This window comes from Monodon monoceros, unplaced genomic scaffold (genome assembly GCF_005190385.1).
Source record: "Monodon monoceros isolate NGI ecotype Baffin Bay Population unplaced genomic scaffold, NGI_Narwhal_1 Super_Scaffold_9, whole genome shotgun sequence".
Lineage (NCBI taxonomy): Eukaryota > Metazoa > Chordata > Mammalia > Artiodactyla > Monodontidae > Monodon > Monodon monoceros.
Window position 1 is genome coordinate 49121184 of NW_021703786.1, and position 27098 is coordinate 49148281.

At 58.1% G+C, this 27098-nt stretch overlaps 1 protein-coding gene across 9 annotated transcripts in view; it reads left to right on the forward strand.

Annotated features, from left to right (window-relative positions):
* ATP2A3 (ATPase sarcoplasmic/endoplasmic reticulum Ca2+ transporting 3) overlaps positions 1-27098 on the forward strand; it is a 38572-nt gene that overhangs the window by 9681 nt on the left and 1793 nt on the right. For 3 of the 9 annotated variants that reach the window (XM_029213345.1, XM_029213351.1, XM_029213350.1), the window contains exons 2-21: positions 35-52; positions 345-427; positions 1872-1976; positions 2159-2297; positions 2564-2644; positions 2735-2820; positions 4383-4847; positions 6807-6895; positions 7062-7164; positions 8376-8507; positions 8900-9025; positions 10102-10320; positions 10430-10765; positions 12602-12822; positions 13693-13895; positions 14361-14446; positions 17883-18016; positions 18478-18595; positions 19117-19234; positions 19951-23376. In XM_029213345.1, coding sequence (XP_029069178.1) covers positions 35-52; positions 345-427; positions 1872-1976; positions 2159-2297; positions 2564-2644; positions 2735-2820; positions 4383-4847; positions 6807-6895; positions 7062-7164; positions 8376-8507; positions 8900-9025; positions 10102-10320; positions 10430-10765; positions 12602-12822; positions 13693-13895; positions 14361-14446; positions 17883-18016; positions 18478-18595; positions 19117-19234; positions 19951-20138 — 3050 coding nt within the window. In that variant the 3' untranslated portion in view covers positions 20139-23376. Of the gene's footprint in view, positions 1-34; positions 53-344; positions 1334-1871; positions 1977-2158; positions 2298-2563; positions 2645-2734; positions 2821-4382; positions 4848-6806; positions 6896-7061; positions 7165-8375; positions 8508-8899; positions 9026-10101; positions 10321-10429; positions 10766-12601; positions 12823-13692; positions 13896-14360; positions 14447-15165; positions 18017-18477; positions 18596-19116; positions 19235-19950; positions 23377-27098 lie in introns of those variants that run through there. The other 6 variants (XM_029213348.1, XM_029213349.1, XM_029213346.1 and 3 more) reach the window with 5 other exon arrangements.

Below are 27098 nucleotides of genomic sequence, written 5' to 3' on the forward strand. Positions count from 1 at the left end.
CCCCATGGCTCCTGTGGCTGCCTGGATCCTGCAGAGCTCCCGACCGAGGAAGGTGAGCCTTGAGCCAGGGCGGCCTATGAGGTCACCAGACACCATCGTGGGCCGTTCACTGTCAGGCCGTGTCCTCCCCCCACCCCCGGCTGGGTGGGGCCTTGCTGAGCAACACCCCCCCACCCCCCCCACCCCCCCGCATTGCCCATCTGTGCCTTTCAGGGCCTCTGGGCTCTCCCTTTTCAAATGGTAGGGAGGGAGTGGGCCAGGTGGTCCTGAGGCCACCCCAGCTCTGCATGGAAGCAGGTCAGTCGGTCAGGGGCCCAGGCCTCACGCGGCACTCCTGTCCCCAGGGAAGTCCCTGTGGGAGCTGGTGCTGGAGCAGTTTGAGGACCTCCTGGTGCGCATCCTGCTGCTGGCGGCCCTGGTCTCCTTCGTAAGTAGGGCCCCCATTTCATGGCATCGGGCAACCCGGGAGGGAGACCAGGTCAGGGCAGTGCTCAGAGGCCCAGGCTCTGGGCCACAGGGCTGTCCTCTCAGCTGTGGGCATCCCTGGGCCCCTACCTGCCCCCTGCCCTTGCCCAAACCCTCGCAGCCCCCCGCACTGGACTCGCGGCTCCCATCTGTACCCTGGCTGGCAGAGTGAGCTTGCAGAAGCCCAGGTCTGACCCCGCCCCTCCTTGCCTTAGCACAGGGTTTCTCAGCATCAGCCCTGCTGACTTCTTGGACCAGATAATTCTTTGTGGTGGGAGCTGTCCTGTGCACTTTAGAATTTTTAGCAGCATCCCTGGCCCCTGCCCACCAGATGCCAGTAGCACTCCCCACTTGTAACAATCAAGCCTACAGATGTTGCCAAATGTCCCTGGGGGGTGAAATCCCCCCGGCTGTGAGCCCATTCTGTGACTTGCAGAGCTCCTCAGACAGACTTCAGACCTTAACCTCCTGCAGCCTCCTCGTGGATGCTGCTCCTTGTGGCTGTCCCCCATCCGCCCTGCCCAGGCTCCTTCTGCACCTGCAGGGCCGCGGGGCCAGAGTGGAGCGGTGGGGAAGGGGAACACCAGTGGCTGAGCAGCAGAGACCCAACGGTCATGCAGGGAATGGAGCCCCGGGGGTGCATGTGACTCCTGCCCCAGGCCCCTCCAGCCAGGAGGGGTCCAGCCAGCTGTGTCTGGCCCCCCTGGCCACTCACTGTTCCTTGGAAACGGAGGACTCTTAAAATTAAAAGTCTGTCCAGGCAGGTGCGCAAAAACGCTGAGCCAGAAGGGTTCTGGTACCCTCTCCACGGAACAGATGGACACACTGAGGCCTGGAGAGGATGACAAGTGCCCACCTGGGCCAAGAGGTGGGAACGGACTTGAACCAGGCCTCGCGCCTCCAGGCCTGGGCTCTGGCTGGAACCGTGGCCCTCTGGTCTGTGAACCGTGAACCTGAGCCTGCAGCGGGGTCACCTGGGCTGCTTAAAAACACAGACTGCTGGGCCCCACCCCAGAGGCTCTGACCTGGGAGGTCTGGGATGGACACCAAGGATTCGCATTTCTAACAAGTTCCCAGGTGATGCTGCCGTCACTCCTGGTCTGGGCACACCACACCCGCTCCGAGAACCACCGCCAGGCAGGTGGCGATGCCTCCTCCTGGCCGTCACACAACGGCCCCACGTCCCTGAAAGTGGGTGGGGTGGGACGTGGGCTCTGGTGGTCACTACCTGCAGGGGCTGGACTTCGTAAGCCAGGGCCTTCTGAGAGCAGACCTCTCTAGGTCTGGTGCTCCTCAGGGGTATCTCCCCCAAAACGGGAGCAGACAGAGACCCAGCATACAAAGGAAATGGCGAGCAGACCCTGGCCCACGGCTTAGCCTGAACTCACCAGCTTTGATCCCGGCAGGTCCTGGCCTGGTTCGAGGAAGGTGAGGAGACCACAACTGCCTTCGTGGAGCCCCTGGTCATCATGCTGATCCTTGTGGCCAATGCGATCGTGGGCGTGTGGCAGGTGGGAGGCTCGGTGGTGGGACTGGGCCCTGGGGTCTCCCAACTGCTAGGCGTGACCTCCATTTGGTCCGGAAATCCTGCAGGTCCTTCTGCTTCCAGATCCATCCCAAGCCCTAAGGGTGTCACTCCAAGGGGGTGGCCTGCCGGGGCCAGCAGGGACAGACAGCCTTCCTGCCTCTGCAGGAGTGCAACGCTGGGAGTGCCATTGAGGCCCTGAAGGAGTACGAGCCTGAGATGGGCAAGGTGATCCGCTCGGGCCGCAAGGGCGTGCAGCGGATCCGCGCCCGCGACATCGTCCCCGGAGACATCGTGGAAGTGGCAGGTGCGTTGGGGGCCTCCTCCTTTCATTATGTGACGCGGACGAGCCCATCCTTCTCTTTCTGACTATATATGCAGAGGGGGTAGCTATTGGATTCCTCTAAAGCTCTTTGGCCGAAACCCCATCGGACAGATAAGGGGACTGTAGTAGGCCGGGGACAGCTCAGGCCTCTGCCTCCCAGCCCCAGCCTTGGTTTCTGGGAGCCCTCCTGGCTTTCCCAGGAGGTGGCATCCAAAGCCACCCTCAGCCAAGCTATTCTCCCTCCACAGTGGGAGACAAAGTGCCCGCCGACCTCCGTCTCATCGAGATCAAGTCCACCACGCTGAGAGTGGACCAGTCCATCCTGACTGGTGAGGCCTGGAGGCCGGAACCAGGGGCGGCTAGGCCAGGGGACAGAGGTGCCTTCACGTGGGGCTTCTCATTTCTGATTCCGCATCCAGGTGAATCTGTGTCTGTGACCAAGCACACGGATGCCATCCCAGACCCCAGAGCTGTGAACCAGGACAAGAAGAACATGCTGTTTTCTGTAAGTGCTTGGGATCCTGGGGCCTTTGCCTGGACGGTGATGACGAAGATAATAACATTTAGGTTAATCAGCTGAAGCCCTGTGGGAAAGAACCTCATCTGTTATTAAGAATACGTACAAACTTACAGTAATAATAATAGCTGTGTTTACCTAAGGCTGTGTGCTTGGCCCTGTTCTAAGCCCTTTACCTGTATTAGTTTATTTAATCCTCACAGCGCCTTTGAAATAAGTACTCTTGTCTGCATTTTCCAGCAAGGAAGCAGGCACAGAGAGGTTAAGTAAGTTGCCCAAAGTCACACAGCCAGCGAGTGCCAGAGCTGGGATGTGGACTCAGACTCCTGATTCCAGAGCTTTTCCTCCTACCTGCTAGGCTTATCCTGCCTTAAACTGGAGAGAGGCAGAGCCTCTCTTGCCTCAACAGAATCCTCTAGAGGGAGAAACGTTGCCAAAATGGTGAAGGATATCAAGAACAGTCCATTTCTCAGATAGGAAAACTGATCCCCAAGGCAAGATTCCAAGCCGCCCAGCTCTTCTCAGGGAGAGTGATGGGTTCTTCTCTGGTGGGAGGGATCAGCCCCTGTGGCCTTAGAGGGACTTAACCAGTGATGCTCACAGGCTGCCCACGGAGGCCACAAGAAGGGGTCAGGCCAATTGGCAGTGGCCCTGGGCACTAAGTTATTAAAGTCTCCCCAGAAGTGAACAGAAATGGAGAAAGTGATATACACCCACAGCTCTTCTTGAGGAGAGCACCCTGCCTAGGTGCCTGGAAGCTGCCTTGGGTGGGGAGGGGACACCAAGGGGCATGTTCAGGCATTAGAAGCTGTCACTAGAAGCTTTCTAAGGAGGGTGCCCTGGCTAACTGCGGGTCATTTCCTTAGTGGAGGGGCCTGTAAGGGAGGGCAGGAGCTGCATGGCTCAGGGCAGAAGGGACGCTGAGGCTACCAGAACCCACCTTCTCTCCAGCCTCAGCATAGTGCACCTGTCTGAAGGGGACCGAGTTATGAGCCTCCTCAGAGCAGCTGTGTCTCGGGCCTCTGTTGGACCGTTTTACAGCAGAGGACACAGAGGCTCAAGGCTGGCCGGCACTTGCACCGGGGCTTGGGGATCTTACTGGGGCCTTGGGAATGGATGGACTTCAGCTCAAATTTTCTGGATTCTTCAGTAAATATTTATCGACTGTTTACCTGAGGTCACAGTTAGCCACACTCCTGTGTGGCTGTATTGGTCGTTTATGAGCTGAATTTTGACGGGTTGGTGCTGTGCTGTGCTGGTTGATCATACTGTCAGTATCAGCTGGTGCCTCCTCTGTGCCAGGCCCCCCACACTAGGCACTGGGGATGTGGCACTGAACCAAGTCCCTGCTTTCGTAGAGCTGACACTCTCATGGCGATGACAGTAATGGCTCAAGACTACATAGTGGCATACCTCTGAGAGCACTAAGTATGGAGAAGAAGAAAGCCAAGGAGGGGAATAAGAGCCCTAACCCCAGCCTGAAGGGATCAGGGGTTCTGGGCCCCAGTTGGGGTGCTCACCAGCCCTTTCCTTATCCCTCCCTCGGCCAGGGCACCAACATCGCATCGGGCAAGGCGATGGGTGTGGCAGTGGCCACGGGCTTGCACACGGAGCTGGGTAAGATCCGGAGTCAGATGGCGGCCATGGCACCAGAGCGGACGCCCCTGCAGCAGAAGCTGGATGAGTTTGGGCAGCAGCTGTCCCGCGCCGTCTCCGTGATCTGCATGGCCGTGTGGGTCATTAACATTGGTCACTTTGCTGATCCGGCCCACGGCGGCTCTTGGCTCCGAGGTGCTGTCTACTACTTCAAGATTGCCGTGGCCCTGGCAGTGGCCGCCATCCCTGAGGGCCTCCCGGCTGTCATCACTACATGCTTGGCGCTGGGCACACGGCGTATGGCCCGCAAGAACGCCATCGTGCGGAGTCTGCCCTCCGTGGAGACCCTGGGCTGCACCTCGGTCATCTGCTCTGATAAGACGGGCACACTCACCACCAATCAGATGTCGGTCTGCCGGGTGAGTGGCTGCAGCCAGGTTGGGTATTGCTGTGTGATGTTTGGCAGGCTAGGCTCCGTCTCTGGACCACTCCCTGACTCCTTTTTGGCCAGAGGTGGAGGAGAGAACCTGTGTGCTGCCCCATGGTGGGGAGCAGATCCAGGTTCTCATGGGGCAGAGCAGCAAAGCCTGGCTGGACATGCATCGTTAGGACCCATGGGTCACTCTGTAGGGTCCTGGCAGGCCACTGCCCATCTGTGAACCTCAGTTTCCCCATCTGAAGTTTGGGTGTGCAAGCCCTGCCAGGTAACCATAAAGGACACAGGGGAGGGTCAGGTACAGCCTGGGCATCTGATCCAAGCTGGGCCTAGACCCAGGTTCGTTTTTTTCTTCTTTTTCTTTTTTTTTTTTTTTAGAAATTTATTTATTTAGTTATTTTTGGCTGTGTTGGGTCTTCGTTGCACGCGGGCTTTCTCTAGTTGTGGCGAGCGGGGGCTACTCTTCGCTGTGGTGCATGGGCTTCTCATTGCTGTGGTTTCTGTTGTTGCAGAGCATGGGCTCTAGGCGCGTGGGCTCAGTAGTGTGGCACGAGGGCTCAGTAATTGTGGCTTGCAGGCTCTAGAGCACAGGCTCAGTAGTTGTGGCGCACAGGCTTAGTTGCTCTGCGGCATGTGGGGTCTTCTGGACCAGGGACTGGACCCAGGTTCTAACCTTCACCACCGTGACTCTCTGTGGTCAACGCCTATCACCAGATACACCAGCTCCAGTGGCCTGGGAAGGGCCCAGGCAGGAATTATTCATTCCCTGGCACTTGATCCCAGATCCTGGGCTGCTGCCCACATGCATCAGGGAGTCTGGCTGAGACTCCAGCAGGCCCCTGGGGTAGAGGAGTGGGTGGCATGACGGTGAAGCTTTCGGATTTCCCACTCCCTAGGTCCCCCAATCACTCCTCTCCCACCCCTGCTCCCATAATCTGCCCACTGGGCCTGGGAAACCCAGGCTCTATATCTGAGACCTTAGTCCCCCACAGAAGCCCATCAGGGGCTGCCATGGGGTTGGGGGCACCAGCATGCTTTACTGCCCTGCAGCCCCTGACCTGCTAGAATCCCTAGTAGGACTTCATTTGAACAGTCCTACTAGGGGTTCTGAAATAAAGATTTGAAAAACACAGTATAGGGAAGTCGTAGGGGCCTTACATACTGGATGATGGGCTAAGAAACTTGACTTCTCAGGGGCTCTGCTGGCTGGAGGGCTGTCCCCAGGGGCAGGGAGGAAAGTGCAATGGAAGGGATGTTTATTGAGCACCTGCTGGGTGCTGGGCTGGCCATTGGCTTCGGAATGTGCAGTGAGGCAGTTTCCAGGAAGCAAGCATTATCTCCCTGGCAGAGCTGGCTGACAGATGAGGACATGGGCTGCCCTGGGAGAGGTGAGCCACCTGTCCCTCAGGGGCACAGGTAGGGGCTGGGCCCTGCGGGCAGGAGCTCACTCTCTGGGGACAGGGGTCTGTGCCTCAGGATGCTATGTAGGTTTCCTCCCTTGGAGGTCAGGAACTCATTCCCTTGAAGGGCAAGGAGGGGCAGCTGCACTCTGATCTCACTTTCTCCCCGTTACCAGCGGAGAAACTGAGGCTTAGGTGCTCCGCCAGGGGTCACATAGTGAGATGGGCAAGGACCCAGGCTTCCTGTCCCAGCTCAGGGCTCTGTCGAGCTGGCAGCTGCCCCAGAACATTGAAGAATCTGCCACAAATCTCTCGTGGGTCTAGAGCAAAGGACAAGCCTGAACTGGACACAGCTGGGCAGGGCAGAGAGGCCCGGCCTCAGCCTGGACGCAGTACTCTTACACTTCACCTCCAAGATCCTGGGGGAGGGAAGGCTGGTACCTCCTCTGGAGACCCACAGGACACCACCCTGGGGTCAGGCTTGAGTCAGACTGGCTGCCCAGGGAGGAGGGCCTGCCTGAGCACGCCCCTGCGCTCCGCAGATGTTCGTGGTAGCCGAGGCCGAAGCGGGTACCTGCAGTTTGCACGAGTTCACCATCTCGGGCACCACGTATGCCCCGGAGGGCGAAGTGTGAGTGCTCGGCGAGGGGGCTCAGGTGGGCGGGGTTTCCTGGTGGGCGGAGCTATGTAGGACAGCTCTGAGAGCTGTCATTGGTGAGGCCTCTTGGGGGCCAAGAGGCTGGGCATTGCCCAGGGGCTGGGACAAGGGCACCGTGCTGACAGCTCTGGCTCCACAGGCGGCTGGGGGGGTGGCCTGTGTGCTGCGGGCAGTTTGACGCGCTGGTGGAGCTGGCGACCATCTGCGCCCTGTGCAATGACTCAGCGCTGGACTACAACGAGGTGGGCCCCCGCTCCCCTTCGTGACCTCCCTGGTATCCAGGCGCTCAGAACAGACCTTTTTCCCAGAGTATCAAAGCTCGCAGGATTGGAGGTCCTGCCCCGTTGGAGTGCCACACCCCAGGAGCACTGCCATCCTTTGTCCACTCCACACTGCCACCCCTCCTTCCTCAGACTGGCTCTGGAACCCTGCTCGGGGCTCTTGGGCTGTGGGGGACTGTAATGTAAAGGGCAGAAGGGCCAGGGGTGCCTGGGGGAAGAGGTTTGGGGGACAAGACTAAGAAGTGTTTAAAGCAGAAGGCACAGCCCAGAAACGGGCATTGAATGCTCTTCCCTGTGGCTGGAGCATGTGGGAGGCCGCTCCTGCCTGTTGGGGTGGGGGCGCTTGGCCAAGTCAGTCTGATGCCCAGATGAGGGCAGTAGACAGACACCAAAGGGTTTGGAGCAGGAGAGTGATATGGTCAGATCTGCATTCACAGAAGATCACCCAGGCTTCTGTGTGGAGGACAGAACAGACTGGGCAAGACCGGAGCCGAGGAGCCCCTTGTGGTCATCCAGGCCGGAGAGGTGCCAGCTGAGTCCTGGCTGGCGCTTCAGGGGGAGGGGGGAGGCATGGGTTGGAGAGAGAGTTTGGAGCCCAGATCCTGGGACTTGGTGACTGGTTAGGTGAAAGAGGGAGGAGGTCAGGGTAGCTTGTAGTTGCTGTCCTGGCTGGGACTGTCATGGGAGTGGCAAAATAGGGAGGGGAGAGGTAGCCTGAGGGTCCCCAGGGAACAAAGTCCAACAGGCAGCAGCTGTATGTGTGGGCTTGGAGCTCAGGAGAGAGGTTGCAGTGGGCTGGGTGGGCACTGGCCGCCATGAGCCCATGAAGGATGGGAGAGGCCAGGGGAATATGAGGCCTCAGGGAGAGGGGGGTGGACGGAAGGAGCAGGGCCCAGACAGCAGGTTTAGAAAGAGGAATCTGGTGAAGGAAGCTGAGAAGTGTGAGCAGAGAGCGATTCAGAGGACAGGAAAGGTGCATGGCCATTGATGTCAGGGGAGGAGGGAAGGGAGGAGGGAGGGTCAGGTCAGCTGGGCTGGGAAGGACCCACAGGCCTGGCGCAAAGGACGTTACAGGTGACTCTGGCAAAGGGAGCTCCAGAGGGCAGGGAGCGAGTGGGAGGTGAGGCTGGGGGCCGCCCTGCCCCTCACTCCCTGTACCTGGCCCCCGCTAGGCGAAGGGCGTGTATGAGAAGGTGGGAGAGGCCACAGAGACGGCCCTGACTTGCCTCGTAGAGAAGATGAATGTTTTTGACACGGACCTGCAGGCCCTCTCCCGGGTGGAGCGAGCTGGGGCCTGCAACGCGGTGAGCAGCTTGAGGGTTCGGCCACAGGCCGCGTGGCTGGGGCTTCTGGGGCATCTGGAGAAGGGAGGGAAGGGAATGAAGTGGTGGGAGGCTTCTGGGAGGAGGAGGGCCCTCAGACCCCTAGTGAGACTGGTCTAGGGGGAAAAGAGAGGAAAAGCTGAGTGTGGGCAAGGACTCAGAGTCGGGAGTTACACAGCGTGGTCAGGAAATGGCAACTTTGGGGCATTTCTGGGGCTGGAGAGGGGGAGAGAGGCCTTGAATGCCAGGGTCAGAAGAGGGTGGACGGCATCGTGCAGGGAGCAAGAGGCTCTTCACGGGGCTGAGCAGCTGGCGAGGATGCAGCAGAGTTGCTGGCTGCGCCCCTCACGCCCTGACCCACCTGGGCCCTGCAGGCCATCAAGCAGCTGTTGCGGAAGGAGTTCACCCTGGAGTTCTCCCGAGACCGCAAGTCCATGTCGGTGTACTGCACGCCCACCCACCCTGGCCCAGCGGCCCAGGGCAGCAAGATGTTTGTGAAGGTGGGCCTGCCTGACCAGCCTGGGGCCTCTGGAGAGCCAGAGCCTGCAGCGCTGGGAGACTGGGGGAGGGAGGTGTGAGGCCCTCTGTCAAAGCGACGACTCCATAACAAGGGTGGTCAGCCTGCCATGGGGAACTGGGAGTGGGATCCACATGTGGGGCAGATAAAGCCAGGGCCAGATGCTGAGGCCTGCCCCGCCCTGTGGTCCCAGCTGTGGGCTGAGAGGCACTGCCTTGCCACATGACCTTGCGGTCACCGTACCCCCATGGGGGCCTCGGGCTCCCCGTCCGAGCAGCAGGTCAGGCTGGAAGGGCTTGGAGCCTCTTTTGCTTCTGATGGGGAGTGTTGAGGTGGTTGGTATGCAACTTCGGCGCTTTGTGTTTTGGAAACCGAGACCCACGTTCCCATCCAGACCCCCGTTCACGTCTTCACGCGCAGTGGAGGGTTTTAACCTCTTTGGAAATGACAAGCTTCTGTACTGGGAGCTTGGGCTGCCAATAAAACCTAGCATTTGGAGTGCCCTTTGAGGAGGGGGAGGAGGCACTGATGGAGGATTCAGAGGTTCTTCCCAGGCCTCGGGCGAGATCTGGGTTGAGACCCCAAGGCCGCTGAGTAGCCCGGCACCCCCAAGACCACCTTCCCAGAGCCACACCGCACACACCCTCAGCAGGGCTCTGTTCCTGGTCCCGCTGCCGAGCACCCCACAGAACTAGGATCCCGGTAGCAGCAGGCTGGCAGGGAGGCAGGGCCTGCAGGAGGGCTGCCATTCCCACCCCATCCCCCAAAATGCTGCAGCAGGCCTTCTCAGCTGCAGGTTGGTGAGGGGAGGATGCCTCCGCCTGGGCTTCACACGGTGTCACACCCTGTGTGAGCCCCCTTCCCTCTGGGCTTTCTCACAGTGGGGCCTAATTGGTTCCCTCCCTGAGCTTCCAAAGAATGGATTCTGGTCTGTGCCTTGCTGTGTGTCCCCTTGGGTGACCTTTCCCCGTATCTGGGCCTCAATTTCCTCTGTTAGGCAGGAGGGAGGGAAGGGGTCCTGACTGACGGACCTGTCTCCTCCCCTACCCCACACGGCAGGGGGCACCTGAGAGTGTGATCGAGCGCTGCAGCTCAGTCCGCGTGGGGAGCCGCACGGTATCCCTGAACACCACCTCCAGGGAGCAGATTCTGGCCAAGATCCGGGACTGGGGCTCCGGCTCGGACACACTGCGGTGCCTGGCACTGGCCACCCGGGACGCGCCCCCGAGGAAGGAGGACATGCAGCTAGACGACTGCAGCAAGTTTGTGCAGTACGAGGTGGGCGCCGGGCCCCAGGGCTGGGGACCATGTGTCCGCCTGTGGCGCTGGGCAGGTGGCGGGCTGAGGATGGGCCCAGGCCCCACTCGCATCTGCCCCCTCCCTGCAGACGGACCTGACTCTCGTGGGCTGCGTGGGCATGCTGGACCCTCCGAGGCCCGAGGTGGCTGCCTGCATCTCACGCTGCCACCAGGCGGGCATCCGTGTGGTCATGATCACGGGGGACAACAAAGGCACGGCTGTGGCCATCTGCCGCCGGCTTGGCATCCTCAAGGACACAGAGGACGTGGCGGGCAAGGCCTACACGGGCCGAGAATTCGATGACCTCAGCCCCGAGCAGCAGCGCCGCGCCTGCCGCACGGCCTGCTGCTTCGCTCGCGTGGAGCCCGCGCACAAGTCCCGCATCGTGGAGAACCTCCAGTCCTTCAATGAGATCACCGCCATGGTGAGGCCACGAGACGGGAGCCTGGGGAAGGTGGCGAGGGTGGGGGTGAAGCACTTGCCATAAGCCTTGGGAGGAGCAACCCAGGCAACCGCTACTTCTGCTTCATTCTTATTTTTCCCAACATTTTATTACAAAAAATTTCAAACACGAAGAGAAGTCAAAATGATTTTTATAGTGAATGCCTCTAAATATCCACTATCTAGATTCTATAAATAACATAGTTATATTGGCTTTATCACGTACCTATCCATCTACCCATCCTTCATCCATCTTTCTTAAATGTGTTTCAAAGTTGCAGACATCAGTACACTTTTCCCCCACACGTGCTAGGGAACATTACCGTCCACCCGTGAAGTTCCCTTATGCTCCTTCCCATTTTTTTGCATCATAGATTAGTTTTGCCTCTCCTGGATTTTCATGTGAGTGGGATCATACAGCATGTGCTTTTTTGTGTCTGACTTCTTTCCTTTGAGGTTTACCCATGTTGTAGCAGGTATCAGTTACACGATAGCTTTTTTACTGTTCAGTGGCGTTCCATGGTGTGAATATACCAGAGTCTCGTTTAAAGATTTATTTATTTATTTATTTATTTATTTATTGCTTGTTTGTTTGGTTGCGCCAGGTCTTAGTTGCGGCAGGCGGGCTCCCTAGTTGGGGCTCACGGGCTCCTCCTTAGTTGCGGCTCCAGGGTTCCTTAGTTGTGGCATGCGAACTCTTAGTTGCGGCATGCATGTGGGATCCAGTTCCCTGACCAGGGATCGAACCTAGGCCCCCTGCATTGGGAGTGCAGAGTCTTATCCGCTGCACCACCAGGGAAGTCCCATCCACAGTCTCTTTATCCATTCACCTCTGGATGGACATTTGGTTTGGACCCAGTTTTTGTTCTGTCTCATTCTTGATTGTTGACCTCTTCATCAACACTGAACTGATTCTCAATCTCAGCGTCAACCCAGACTTGGCCTCAGTTTATAATCTTGACTTCCAGCCTAACCCAGTCCTTTACCTTGACCTTAATCCTGACCTGTGGCTCAGCCTAGACCTGGATAATGAGCTGAGCACCAACCTCGACTTGACTACAGCTGTAACCTTGTTCTTGACCTTATTTTGATCTTCACACTGACTGTGTCCCTGACCTTGACCTTGACCATCTTAAACTGATTCTTTAGTCTGAGCTCAACCCTGATATGGGTTCCAGTCTTGACCTGGACCCTGATCTGATCCCTGACATTGATCCCCGCCCCCAGTCCAGTACTTTATGTTGACCTCAACTTTTATCTGGCCTTCAGTCTTGACCTCAACTCCAACTTCTACCATGACATCGTTCCTGATATGGACCATAGCCTTGACTTGACCTCTACCTTAATCTAATTTTTTTATCTTGAAAGGAGTCCATTCTTGACCCTGCTCTTCACTTTGGCTCCAGCCTTCCCCTTGACTACAACACCTAACTGACCCTTGACCTGGGCCATGACCTTCACCTCATTCCTGACTTGAGCTTACCTTTGTCCTTAATCTCAATTTCATCTTCTATCCCACATCCCACCTGAACTTCGCCCCTGCTCTCGGCGTTGACTCACCCTCATCCCTGTCCCCACCTCATTATCCTCTCTGATCTTTGACTTGATCTCCTCAATTTTGTCCTTATCTGCACTCCTTGCCTTCCCCTTAGCCTCATCCCCAGATCAGTTTCTAGGCTCATGACCTCACCATTTGTTCTGTCCAGCTGTCTGCTTCTTCGGGGACATCCCCGAAACTTGGCGATAGGCTGAGTTGAGGGGAGTCAGGGAGGTAGAAGGGAAGTTTCTCAGGCATGAACCTACCTAACCTGGCCCTCAGACTGGAGACGGGGTGAATGATGCCCCAGCCCTGAAGAAAGCGGAGATCGGCATCGCCATGGGCTCCGGCACAGCCGTGGCCAAGTCAGCGGCAGAGATGGTACTGTCAGATGACAACTTTGCCTCCATCGTGGCTGCAGTGGAGGAGGGCCGGGCCATCTACAGCAACATGAAGCAATTCATCCGCTATCTCATCTCCTCCAATGTTGGCGAGGTCGTCTGGTGAGGCCCTGTGTTCCCTCCTCCCAGCCCTCTGGACCAGCTCTGCATCCCTAAGACTGGGGAAATGCCTGTTCCTGGGATGGGGCTGCAGGGATGGAGGGACCCGTGCCCTGCCCTGGAAGGCTGGGGCCTTCCAGAGTCCCACCTCAGGGTGGGGAGGGATGGGGACACCTCATCATTCTCCAGAGGCCCTGATGCACCTCAGCCCCTGAGGTGGTGCCTGAAAAGTCCCCTGTCATCCCTCCAGCCGTGACCTTCTTCCCACTTTCAGAGTCCTGCAAGATGGGAGAACTTGCTTCACCTTTGGGCAGTAATGTGTTCGTGCATGTGTGTGTGTGTGCGCACATAGGGTGTATGCCTGAGTGAGAGGTGTGTGTACGTGTGTGCATGTGAGTCCTTGTTCATCTTTTCGCATGAGGATTTGTGCTAGTGTGTAATTGTGTACATACTTAGGTTCACATGTGAGTGATGCCTGTGGAGAACGGTGAACACGTTTGCCTGGCTATGTAAGAATTCTGCATCTCTGCACGTTGGGGCAAGCATGTAGGTGTTTGCTTGTGTTTGTGGGATTGTGTAACCTGTGCTAGGTTGTTGTACACATCTGTGAACAAATGTGTACATGGTTCAGGCATGCACTGTCCACGTGTGTGTGTGTGTTGTGTGCGCCCCCTAAAGAGGACTTGTGTCCTCAAGAGGAGAGGCCTAAAAGGCAGGTCTGTCCAGGCGCCAGAGCTGGGACTGGGGGGGCAGGGGTGGCCCAGTGTGAGGCGGGGCTGCTGTGGAGACAGTGCAGGAGCTCCTGGGCCTGGGGTAAGAGTAGGAGCTGTACCCTCCATTTGCTGGGGCTAGAGCCCATGACTCTGGTTCCAGCATCTTCGTCACAGCAATTCTGGGCCTGCCCGAAGCCCTGATCCCTGTGCAGCTGCTCTGGGTGAACCTGGTGACGGATGGTCTACCTGCCACGGCCCTGGGCTTCAACCCACCAGACCTGGATATTATGGAGAAGCGGCCCCGGAACCCTCGGGAGGCCCTCATCAGTGGCTGGCTCTTCTTCCGATATCTGGCTATTGGAGGTGAGTGGGGCCCCAGTCTTCACTGCGGTTCCTGGAGCTTCCTAAGACCCTTGTATCAGTTACACTTGCAAACTACAGACCAGTATGACTCAGCCTGGCTTACGCCAAGAGAAACTGTGTGGGCTCATGTAACTGAAGAGATTAGATCATGCCTCAGGCATGGCTGGACCCAGCCCTCAGGCAGTATCATTGGCATATTTTGGCTCCGCCTCAGCTCCATTCTCATGCAGGTGCTCCTTGGGGTGGCAGGATGGCTGCCGTAGCTCCAGCCCTCGTACTTGCCCCGTTACAACCTCAAATAAAGCAGAAGAAAGAGCGTTTTGTCCTATTACTCCTGCAGTAGTGTGCAAACCACATGGCTCAGAAAGGGAGACAGTGGTTCCAGCGAATTATTAGGAAGGGGAAACGGATGCCAGAAAACCAGAGGTGTCCACTATAGCCAGTTTTCTCCTGCCCTCCCCACAGTGTACGTTGGCCTGGCCACAGTGGCTGCTGCCACCTGGTGGTTCCTGTATGATGCCGAGGGACCTCAGGTCACCTTCTACCAGCTGGTGAGCAAGGGATGGCCAGGGAGCCTGTTGGGGGCATCTGGGAGGTAGAACTCACAGCCCAAGTTGTTGTTGGAGTTCCAGGGGAAAGGAGTCCAGAACCCCATGGGTGCCAGTGGCTGTCCCGCCCCCACCCCCCCCCACTCCCCACATATAGACATCCACCACCTAAAGAGACAAGCTCAGAAGCCACAGGAAGCCTAGAGACGGCAGCACAGCCCCCGAGCCAGAGAGGAGGCTACCTCCTCCCCCAATCATTTAGTTACAGGGGGACCAGAAGTGTCTTACCTTTACTGGGAAACTGCCCAAACAATTGAGGGCTCAGAGGTAGGAGCCCCTAAATGGTGGAACTTCAGGCAGAGGGTCAAACTGGAGCAATTGACAGTGGAGGGAAAGGAATCTGCCGGGCTCCCCACTTTCATAACCAACGTGTTTCTTGGGGAAGGGACCCGCTGACCTCTGGAAGTCACCTGGCTGGCGGGTGCACACCACGGGCCGGGCTTAGCTCAGCAAAGCTCTGGAAGCAGGCAGGGAGCCCCACCTCAGCTGCTGTCTGTCAGTCTGTCCTTCTGTCTGAGCAGCCAGTGCATCTCCTTTGCTTGAAAGAACCTTCGCGGCAATTCCGGCAAAGCCAGTTGTGGGTTTCTCATTTAAAGGGGAGAGTGGCGGGGATGTGGAATTTCCTTCCTCTGACTGTGCCTGACTTTGCTACTTTCCTGTAGGTAGAAGAGCTCAAGAGAGAGACCCTGACTTCCTGCCACTCTTGGGAGTGTCAGGGGAGTACAGTCTTCCCCACCCTGAGGGCATTGTGAGGGCTCTTTCAGGGGTTCACACCTAGGTAGAGGCAGCCTGGGGATGCTTTCCTCCATCCACCAGCCCTCAAGCACATGGGGCTCTTCCTCCTGGCAGCAATGAAGAGCATGGGCCCAGACCCTTGTCCCAAAGGCTGGTGGCCCCGCAGCCCTTGGCAGATGGCTCAGGCCAGCCTCAGGCACCTGCTCCTGTAGCTCCTGTGGGGGCAGCAGCTGAAGAGTGGGGATGTGCCAGCCATCCCGCTGCTGCCTCCTTCCTGCCCTGCCTCTGTTACCATCCTTTGTGCTGTGGATCCCCTGGGGTCATGACCCCTGGGGTCATGCTAGACACACATCCCATGCCCACTACCAGTCAGTCCCCAGTCCCCTTGGTGCCACCTTCCCAGCTGTCCTCAGGTCATTCCATTTCTCATTTATCCACTTGGTTAAGAAACAGCTATTAGGCACTGACTCTGTGCCAGGCACAAATTGTTAGGACGATGACAGTGACCGAGCCAGCAAAGGCTCTGCAAAGAGCGTGCAGTCCGGCAGGGGAGAGAGCCACGGAAATGGGCAGTCACATTTCACAGTGAGAGAAAAGGCAGGTGGCTGTGGAACTCAGAGATGGTCAAGAGTTAGACCTAAGATAGAACTTTCAGCTCCAGGTGCTGGAATTTCAGGAGAAGTGCCCAGAGCCCCCTTTGATTCCTGGAGGAACACTGAGTAAAAGCAGCAGAATGGATCCTGGATCCTGGCTGCCCAGGTTCCCACCCTGGTTCCATCACACACTAGCTGTGTGATTTTGGACAGGCTACTTAACCTCTCTGTTCTGCCTCATAGGGCTAAGACGATTCAATACTTACAAAGTGCTTAGGCCAACGCCTGGCACATAGTAAGAGCTATGTAAGTGTTAAGTTAATGAAACCCAGAGGGGGCCTTGCAGGTGAAGGTGAATAGGAAATAGCCAGGGAGGCAAAGGGAAGGAGTAGGCAGAACAGTGGCTTCCTCCAAAGAAGCAGCCTCCCCACCCCTTGGGGGCTGCTCACCATGAATCTGTGAGGCAGAAGTTCCAGCCCTGAGCGCCTTCTAATAAACAATGTAGGAGGCCACATTGTGACCCACGACCTGGGCACAATGCGTGTGTGGCAGGTGCTCACGGCTGAAACCCAGGAGGTCTGAACTGGGCAGGGTGTTTGTCTATTGAAACACCTCCATGTTTCAATCCTGTTTGTATTTTCTTCCCGTGCACGGGCATAGGGATGCAAGCACACACATGCCCGAGTGGGAGGTGTGTGCACTGCGTTTGTGGGTACATGCATGTGCAAGATCCTTACCATTAAGGTCTGGAGGTGGGGCCTGACGGTGGTGACACAACTCGCAAGAGCATTTGGTCCTCTTGATCAGTGGGTGGGTTCAAAGTTTAGGACATTTTCTCTGGCCTGTGATCAGTGTCAAATAAAAACATGCACTTGTCCCAAATACTGGAGCTTGGTGTTTGGAGAAATTCCCACTGTTCGTTTAAATAAGACTCCATCTCTTTGTTAAAATAAGAAATCTAGCCAAGCCGTAGTCTTTTATAATTTTGCATTCTGCACGAGAGAGGAGGGTGCCAGCAGCCCCTTCTGGCTGACAGAGGCGCCTGACCCGCATTTTTGCCCTGGGGGGAAATGAGGGATGGATTTCCTGGACAGGAGGTCAGACAGCTGGTCACTTTACAGATTTCTCTTTGAGGGTTATTTTCACAGCACGTGTCCCCCCACCCCCATTTCTAAACTTTTAACTTAAAGGATCACTGTGTTCAGATGAGATTCCAGAGGCCAGATTTGTATTGTTGGAGAACAGAGCTGTTTAACGGTTGTGAACGTTCATGCTTATCCCCGTGGTGCGGAAGAGAACAAGACGGAAGTTCTCACGAGTGTCCTCAGTTCAGCATGTTATTACAGCAGATTCTGTGAGCCAGGTTTATGGGCAGGAAGAAAACTCCCCTGGGGCTGCAGGGGCAAGGGCCACTTCCCTTATTGAGCCCCGAGAGCTCCCTGTTAATTATGAAGAAGCCGTGCAGCAAGCCTGCACCTGCCCATGAGTTAGGCCACGTCATAAGCAAAGGGCAGGTCTGGTAGACCTCGATTTCAGCAGCAGAAGTGGAGGGAGGTGTGAATGGAATCTTATTTAATAATCATGACTAGGGCCCCAGGAACCTTCCTCTTTACCCACCAAGGGTGAATTCTGTTCAAGTATCGTTTTACTGATCAGTTTTCATATGCGTTTACTCATGTTACTCTGTGGCCTCAGTTAATCACCGCCCGCACTCCTGTACCTCGGATACTCAGGCCCCCCCCCCCTGATTCCAGGGCCCCCCGCCGTCCATCCCCAGCCTAATGCCAGCTGCTCCCCCTCCGTCCCACCACCCCCCTGCCCCAGAACGGTCTGCCGTTCTCCCTGGCCCAGTGCAGCCCCTCTGTCCCCATCCTGGGAGAGCGAGCACCCTCCCTGGACCCTCCCCGCGGCAGTGCTGGCTGTATTGAGTCCTCAGATGTGAGCCGAGGGTGAGGGCGGAGTGAGGCTTCCCTCTTCCCATGCCCTGGCCCCGCCCCTGACTGCTGTTCTCCCTGCCACCACCCCACCCCACCCCACCTGGGGGCCCTCAGAGGAACTTCCTGAAGTGCTCAGAGGACAACCCGCTCTTTGCCGGCACTGAATGCGAGGTCTTTGAGTCACGCTTCCCCACGACCATGGCCTTGTCTGTGCTGGTGACCATTGAGATGTGCAACGCCCTTAACAGGTGGGCTGGGCAGAGGGACCTGGAGAGGGTGTTGAGGGATGGGGGCTGAGGGTCAGTGGGGCCCAGAATTGGGGTCAGAGGTGTCCAGGAGTGCGGTCTGAGGTTTCGGGGGTCCAGGATTGGGGTCGGGGGGTCAGAGGGTCCAGAAGAGGGTTCTGAGGACCCATGGGGGCCCAAATTGGTGGACCTGCTGATGGAGGTCTGAGGAAACAGAGGGGCCAGGATTGGGTCTGAGGGGCAGAGAAAGGGCGTCCAAGCCCCAGCATAGGCCCCTGGGGGCTGAGAGGGCAGCAGTGACATCCACCTTCCGGCGGCACTGGCCTCCCAGAAGCTCTCCCGTCCTTAAAGGGCAGTGCCGAGGCCCAGACCACCTGCTGCATCTCACATGGGGGGCGGGTGGGTGACCACGGCGGGGCCTGCCCGCATCCTGGCCTGAGGTGAGCGCCCTGTGCCCTTGGCAGCGTCTCAGAGAACCAGTCACTGTTGCGGATGCCGCCCTGGCTGAACCCCTGGCTGCTGGTGGCTGTGGCCATGTCCATGGCCCTGCACTTCCTCATCCTGCTTGTGCCGCCCCTGCCTGTGAGTCTCCATCCAGCCCTGCTCACCTTCTCGGGCTCCTGGGGTCACAGGGTCCTAATTCTCCTCTGATGCTAGGCCTTTCTGGGCCTGTTCGTGATGGAAACTGCCTGGGGGGTGTGATGGGGGGGGTCTGATGGTGCTCTGTGACTGCAGTCTGTGTTGGGACCCTGGCCAGCCACTGTCCTCCAGATGTGTCCCCCACTTTGGGACCCTCCCCCCCAGACTTGGGGAACAGAAGAGGTGGGGAACCTTCCCAGGCTGGGGCAGGAGGAAACCTGATGCCCTTTCCCAGTGCAGAATCCCTCCCACTTCCCAACAGAACAGAAGGATTTGGTCCTCTGGGTGAGGGCAGGGGAGAGCACCTCAGGCAGAGGAAACAGGGGGGGACACATCTGGAGGTGGGACCTTGAGAGTCATCTCAGACGTGCTCGTGAAGAGTCCACTGTAGTCCGGGTGTATGAAGCAGTGGATCTGGGGGGCTCTGGGCACTCCTTCCTTTAACCAGAACTACCCCGCCGCAGCTCATCTTCCAGGTGACCCCACTGAGTGGGCACCAGTGGGTGGTGGTGCTCCAGATATCTCTGCCTGTCATCCTGCTCGATGAGGCCTTCAAGTACCTGTCCCGGCAGCACGTGGATGGTGAGTGAGAGGCCCCAGACCCTCCCCACCCTGCTCGCCTCCAGCCCGCCTCCCTGTCCACCCCTGCTTCCAGGCTGCAGTGAGTGTCCGCAGGGTCTTGCGCTGCAGGGGTTGGGGCCCCGGGCTCACTGGGCCGCCAGCGGGAGCACTGCTCAGAGCCACGCAGCTTCGCTGTCTTCACTTGCCACCAGCCCTGCACAGCCAGGCCTGCTGTGCTCTCCTCTGGGCCTTGCTTGGCCTCTGACTTCCCTGAACCGGGCCTGATTTTATGCAGGCATTCTCAGCACAGTCTCCCAGGCGGTCCTCTGTTTCTGAGTTCACAGCTCTGGGTCTGCCTGAACCCGGGAATGGAGGACAGAATGGCAGGGTTGGCGTGGGGGGCGGTGAGTGGAGGAGCAGGCTGGGGCACGGTGTCCACCTGCCTGCCTCTGCCAGGGGCTCAGAGCGTGGGTGATTCTGACCCTGCCCGAGCTGCCCAGAGAGGGAGGAGGCAGGGGTGAGAAAGTCCCTGTTCCTGGGAGTTTGAGCCAAGGCTGTAGGTCTGTGGCCAGGCTGCTGTTGAGGGCCCCGGGTTAGGCCCAGAGATGGCTGAGGCCTGCTCTGGAACAGCTGGGTCCTTGAGGGCCACCTCTGGCAGGAATGTATCCCGGGCCCAGGGGAGGGTGCCGAGGCGGGGGGGGGGGGCATAAACAGATCACGTGCCTGTCATTCCGCAGGGGCCAGGGCAGCCGATCAGCCCCCATCTCCCATGCTGGCCAGCCCTCCCAGGCACTGCAAATATTTTATGTTATTAAAAAGACTAAAACAAGTTGGCCTCCTCTCTCTGGAGAAGCTGGCCCACCACAGGTCTGTCCAGAGGGTGACCACACACATGGCAGGGCGAGGGGGGCTCAGCCGAGGGTAGAGGTGGGTGCTTGGTCAAAGCAAGGTCTGTTGGAGCCCACAGGTCGGGGGGTGGGGAAGGGGGAGCCAAGCCAGACAAGGCATTCTGCCCCTGCATGGTTCTTTAGGGCCCACCCTCAGGGCGCTTCTGGGGAGGTGAAGACAGGGAAATGGCTCTGTCACCTGAAACTCCCGTCTGCAGCAGCCCCAGCTCTGGCTGGAGCACAGGGCTGGGCCACCAGGAAGGCTGCTGGCCAACCTTGACCACACTAACTCACCTGCAAAGTCCCCCACATCCTCCGGGGGACGTGGACACCTTCGTCTTTAAGAGCTTTCCCTAGCCAAGAGGTTCCGCGTCTTCTCGAGAAAGCTGAAAAGTGAGAACGTTTCTCAGCCAATGGGAGAAGCCTATGTCTTGGGCACTGTTCCAGTGCTGGCTACTGGATGATGGAGGATTTGGCTTGGGTGGGGGAGGGGAGCGGGCCCCTAGCAGGACCGGGTAGGCTGGAAGGACTGGGGAGGGAGCAGCCCCTACTGGGCCAGGGTTGGGGGTGGTTTCTAGAAGAGGTGGGGTTTGGGCAGAGGTTTGAAAGGGGAGGATTGAACTTGGTGGAGAAGAGGCTGGGCTCGAGAGGCTTGGCCTCTTTAGTGGAGCTGGGGCTTGGAGTACAGGGTAGAGGGCTGAGGCCAGCGTGTGGCAGGGGCCTCGGATACCAAGGTAAGGACCCTGGACATTATCCTCAGGTCAGAGGGAGCCACAGAAGGGTGGAAGCATGGGAGGGACTAGGGTGACCATGGAGGGTAGATGGGAGCGAGACTAAGGGCAGGGAGGCTGGTGGGCCTTGTTAAGCTGGTTTGGGAGGGAGACACTGAGGCCCAGCCCAGGGTAAGCTGGTCCCGGAAGATGCCTCCACCTCCACCATTAACCTGAGATGTCGACTGTGGTCCTGGTGAAGCTCGGCTTGTGAGGGTGGTGCTCTGCTCTCAGGAGTGGCCATGGGACCCGCAGGACGGACACAGGCTGGGTATCTGTGGCCACATCTGAGAGGTGGGGTGGAGCGTGCCCGCTGGCAGCCCAGGCAGCTATGCCCTGTGCAGCCGCAGTCCCTCGGGCCTCCTAAAGGCAGACAGGGCAGGGGTGAGACAGGGGACTCTGTTACGTTCCCAAGCCAGCCTGGTGGCCTTTTAGGGAAGTTTTGCTGAGGCCTGATGCTCGTGGCTTCCCCATGATTTACGAGAGATGTGTCCTGGGAAGATCTATGGATGCTGGGTCAGTCCCGGAGGGTCAGGGGCAGGGGCCTCTTACCCCACCTCAACTGTCAGGCGGAGGCCTGTGGGCCAGGCTGAAGGGAGGGGAGGCCTGGAGAGACTGAGTGGGGACCGATCTGGGAGGGTTCAGGATATGGGGCAGGTTTGGAGTTTATTCTGATGGCAGTTGGGGAGCCATTGAAGGAAGTGATGGGCTAGGTCTGTAGTGTGATGTCAGGGACAGGAGGTTGTTGGTGAGAGGCCTTGAGTCCTGGTGGGGGCAGTGGAGGAAGAGAGATGAAGATGGTGAAATAGCAGGCCTGGTATGTGGGATGGGCAAGGAGTAAAGGATGGCCAGGGTTTCTGGACCTCATGATGGTAGGTAGTGGTTCCCCAAACTGGAAACCAAGAGGAGAATGTGCATCAGATGCTCTGAGGGAGTTGATGGAATATGTGGGGTGAAGGAAGCTCCAGGAACATCCAGGGGGTGTAGCGGGGCTGGGGGCCGACCGAGAGATACCATGGGAGAGTGGGGCTGTCCCAGGGAAAGAGGAGGACAGAAGGAACCAGTGTGGATGTGTGCTCTCATACGTACATCTTAACACGCTCTCGGGTTTTCTTCCAGAAGAGAGTGCCGGGAGCAGAGTGGAGTTTCCAGTGTGTACCTCAGAGTGATGGTGCCCAAGCCTTCGTCCCCCGAACCCCCCCTGCCTGCACGCTCACCTGCTTGCTCACTGGTCCCTGCTGAGGTCGGGGTGGCCACCTCCAGGCCCATCCCGGGGTCTCTGTCCCCCTCCCATCTCCCTGGGGGCTCTGTAATTCAGGTCTCTAGGGCTCTCCTGGGCAGTTCATCCCTGAAGCTGTGGCCCAGGAGCTACAGCCCGGGCGAGGCCTGCCCAGAAGCCCGCAGCAGAGCCCTCCTCCCCAGATCCACAAGCGCGCTCAGGAGCCCGCTTCCCCTTCCTTGGAGGCAGGGCATTTCCTTGGTGACCTGCGTCTCTGCATAGACAGAGCTCTCCTGGGAGCCACTCTGGCCTCTCCCTCAGTGCCTGGGCTGGGGCCTGGTTGGCCCGGGGTGAAGCGGGGACAGCCAGGCCCAGCTGTGCACAGCGAGGGCGGACGGCCCCCTCCACTCTGCTTCCACGGAGTCAGCTCCCGAGGGCTTGCGCCTGTTTGTGTTTATGTGTGCAGGGGGTGGAAGGCTCAGAGAGAGGGACACGGGAGCGGGGGAGGGGGCGGAGCAAGGACCCCCTTTCCTGGGAGATGGCCAGCCTGCCTGCCTCAGCTCAGCGCACCCCCAGACTCAGGTTTCTCTGTTCCAAGCCGACAAAGCACGCGCCGTCTTGGTGCTGCCTGCTCTGCCAAGCGGAGGACGATCTGCCTTCTGTGTCCCTGGCGCCTGAGACCCGAGCCGTCCTCGGGTCCCTGACCACTGCGCCTTGACACCCTGACCCAGCGCCTGGCCGCGTCAAGGTCTGCATGGCTGCGTGATCCTGAGTCCCCACACCCATGGGCCGAAAGGACGTCCTGAAGAATGGTTAGCTACCCAAGGGCACGTCCACTCCCTCCCTTCCGATGATGGGAAAAGAGCGTTTGCGGGACACAAGTGTTCTCTTCACTCAGCTTTTGCCCCTCCAGCGAAAATTAGCTAAGAGCAGAAGCAGTGAGTAAATGGCCGTGCGTCCTCGCCCCTCCTAGAGAGTGTACAAAGCGATTATTTTATGTGTAAATCAAGACCCGCATCCCTGTCCTGGTCCCCAGAATCAAAAGGCCCCCTGGGCCCACCTTGCAGACAAATGGGCTCCACGTTCAGTAGCCCCTCCACCCACACTTCCGCCCTCCCCTCTCTCGAAAGTGAGAGAATCAGAGTTGGGTGGGACTTTCCTGGAGCCCCCAGAGATTCTTGCATCTTTCCTGCTGGGGGAACGGAGGTCTCGGAAGGGGGCAGGGCCCTGTACCCACCTGCTGACGTGCAGTCTGGTAGAGAAATAAAGGTTGAGTGTCTGGGGCAACAAGGGCCATCAGCGTGTTTCCTGGAGAGCGGTCCCCCCTCTGCCCCCTCGGTGTCTCCCTGGGGGCTCCCACCACCTGTGCCCCCTCTGCCAGGAGCAGTGAGTGAAGGTCTGGGGCTCCGATGCCAGCCGGAGGGAGATCTCATCCTCAGACAGGGGGCGGGGAGCCACACCCCCATAGCAGAGGCCTGACTGCCTTCTCTTCACGTGTACAGCACTTGAAAGTTTGTGCATGTGATCAAAGCCCTTTACACACGATTCACAGGGAGATGAGGCTGGGAGGGGCCCGTGACTCCCAGGGGCAGGGCTGGGTCTGAAGCCTGAATATCAAGGGTCACTTGCTCCCCACAGAGGGGGCCCCGGCCCTGGCTGTTCCAGGGGTCCTGCGTCTCCCTGAGGTACCACCCGTCTCTTGTCCTTCCCAGCCCAGCTCAAATGCACCTCCCCGAGGCTTCCTGAGGCTCACACTGTCCCGGGACCTCGTGAGGCTGCTTGACATTAACTCCTGACTCGCCCAGGTGACCCTGCCCTCCAAAAGTGGGACCTCTGGGAAGGGAAGAGCCGTGTTCCCCTGCCTCCCTCATTTCCTCCTCTGAAAGGAGGACTCACTGCCCTTGGAAGGGGACTCAGGCCCTGCCCACAGGGCCAGAGGCAGGAACAACTGTCTAATTTGTGGGGCTCAGTGCAAAATGAAAATGGGGAGCCTCTTGTTCAAAAATTAAGAATTTCTTAACAGTGGCAGCAGAGCAATACACCAAGTGCGGGGCCCTTCTGAGCACAGGGCCCCGTGTAATGCAAGGATGGCATGTCCAGGAAGCAGGCCGTGACCAGAGGAGACAGGCAGGACCCACCCTTCGGAGCTCCCAGGCTTTATTTAGGAGACAGGATTTGACACACAGCACACAGCAGAAGCCGGGGATGGGCAGAAGGATTCCCTCTTGAACAAAATCCATCTCAGATCACAAAGCCTTTTCATATACCTTGTCTCCGGGTCCTCAACCAGCTCCATGAGATGGGCCCGGCAGGGCGTAGGGCTCCGTCTTACAGATAAAGAGCCTGAGGCCCTCTGAAAGTCTGACCATCAAGCTGGCCCTCATCCTGACGGACAGGCAGCGAGCGGCGCTAAGATGGGCCTGGGGTGCTTACATAGGAGGCAGGCGGGCTCCAGCGCTCCTGGCAGCCTCTGGGGCACGTGGCCAGGCCTGCTTTGCCTCCATCCCCACCCAGCCCTGCCCAAGTCCGGCCTTGTCCAGCCCACAGGACATGGAGCCCGATGGGCCAAGGTAAACAGAGGTTTCCTACCTCACGGCCACTGACCCAGGAGGGAATTCCGGGGAAAGCCCCGGCACACTTCGCACTGGCTCGGGGATGGCAGTGACCAAAATGCCCATGGCCTCCCCCACCCCCTCCAGAGGCCAGGATTTTGTGGTCCTACGGACCCCCACACTGCACCCCTCCCAGGAGGGATGGATGCCCATTGGGGCTGCACTGGGAGAAGTGGAAGGGCAAAAACAGGAAAAGAAGATGTGTCCACGCAAAGACCTGAACCTAAGTGTCCACAGCAGCTTTATTCATTGTAGCCCCAAACTGAAAACAGCCCAAATGGCCATCAACAGGGGCAGGATAAACAAACTGGCACGTCCATACAGCAGAATACTCCTCAGTAATAGAAAACAACGTACCCATATATGCAACAGAATGCATGATGCTTAAAACCCTCGTGTGAAGAAAGGAAGCCGGAACCAAAAAGAGCCCATACTGAGCGACTCCACCTCCATGAAGTTCTAGAAAAGGCAAAACAAAGCTGTAGCAACAGAGCAGATCCATGATTGCCGGGGGCTGGGGGTTGGGGAAGACGGACAGCAAAGGGGCAGGAGGGAACGTTCAAGGGTGAGGGATTGGGGAGGGGAGGGGAGTTCCATGCATTTGTCAAGACTCATCAAACTGTGTGCCTAAAATTGGTACATTTTATTGCATGTAAATTATACCTTAGTGCGGTTTGATTTAGAAGAAAGAGAAAAGAGGTGGGAGCCAGAGGAGGTGGCGGGCACGCGGCTGCTGTAGGTGTAGCGGCTTCAGCGTCGGCAGGGGGCGGGCCTCCAGGTGTGTGCGCAGTGTTTGTGGGGCAGTGGCCCAGGCCAGCCCCCAAGAGTCCCCACATTACAGGGGAAGGAAGAGGCTGAGAACCAAGGGGAGATGGACCAAAAGCGTGGAGGAGAACCAGGGGGTCGTGATGCCTCAGACACTCGGGCAGAGGGGCTCCAGCCGGATGGAGGCCCTTAGTAGGGGATGGAAGAGGCCAGAGAAGCCATGCAAGATCTGGGCAGTGAGGAGAAGCCAGCCTGGGGACCCCCGTAGTGGCCTCCCCGTGGATGCCTGCCCTCCCCTAGACAGTCCAGTTAGGCCGGCCCAGGGCCCTGTTCCACAGCGTCTGAGAGGCTGTGTGAACACTGAGGCTGGACCAGCTGGTGTGGGAGCTTGGACCGAGCTCCTCTCCGGGCAGAGGCGTGGCCCCTGCAACCTTGGGACCCTGAGTGGCCAAGGAGACCCACTGGAGCCTGTGCCGACCTCCTTGAGGGCCCGGGCTGGCCTCCAGGATAGGCACACAGGCCTCCTCCACCCTCACAGAGTGGCTAAATTTAGCCAGGCAGGGGAGGTCATCTTGGGGCCAAGCTTGGCAGCACTGCCTTGCCTCCCTACAAGGCCCGGCCCAGTACCCGCTCAGGCCATCCGGCCTTTGGGCTTATAAGGCAGGTCTGGCGGCTCTGAAGGTCTGGAGTCTTAGGGTGGGCTCTGTGCCAAGATCTCAGACTTTGGGGAGCTTCCTTCCCAGCCACCAGCAGATACGGGAGCTAATCGTTGTGTGACCTTGGGCAAGGCCCTTAACTTCCAGATCCTCAGTGTCTTTATCTGCAAAATGACAATTCTTGAGCCTCCATCACGGGGCTGCTGTAAAGAAAAGCCTGCAGAATTCTAGGTTTCCTTCACTTCCCAAAATGCCTGGAACAAACACGGATATCTGCCCCTGGGGATGCTGAAGTGGGGGCCAAGGGCGGGAAAGCACAGGCCTCAATGGAAAGATGCACTTTAGAACCAGTGAGAGGGACATCGACCCTAACAGCTGCCTGTCTTACTCTCGCAGAGTGATTCACGAGAAAAGGAATTTGGGGAAAGAAATGTAATTGCTTTTATTTCTTTTTGTTTTGGGCACATTTTTGGTTATGATAACATCCCCAAATGAGACTGTCTTCCGGGGCATCCTGTTTTCTGAGTGTCAGGGTCAGAACCGAGGCTGTAACAGGAGCACGTGTGTGTGCTCCAAGCAAGTCTGTCTGTCCATTGGTCCATCTGTCAGCCAGCCTAGCTCCTTGGAGGAGGAAGAGGAGGAGGAGGCGGGGGAGAAGGAGAACATGGTGACAGAGTGAAGGGCACAGACACAGACTGGAGAAGGACTGCCTGGCTTCCCTCCTTCCTCCCTCCCTCCCTCCTTCCCTTCCTCCTCCCTTCCTTTCCCCCTCCCCTTCCCCCCTACCCCAATTTAGTGCCTGCCGCCCTCCCAAGTGTGGTGTGCTGTCCTGAGAAGTGTGGATGGAGTGGGAACACAGAGATGGCCCAGACACGGTGTCAGCATCCACCTCACCCCCACTGCAAACAGTTCATGTCCAGCGCCTGCTATTCCAAGGGCCATGAGGTCAGCTGGGAAGAGGACAGGCCCGTTTGTC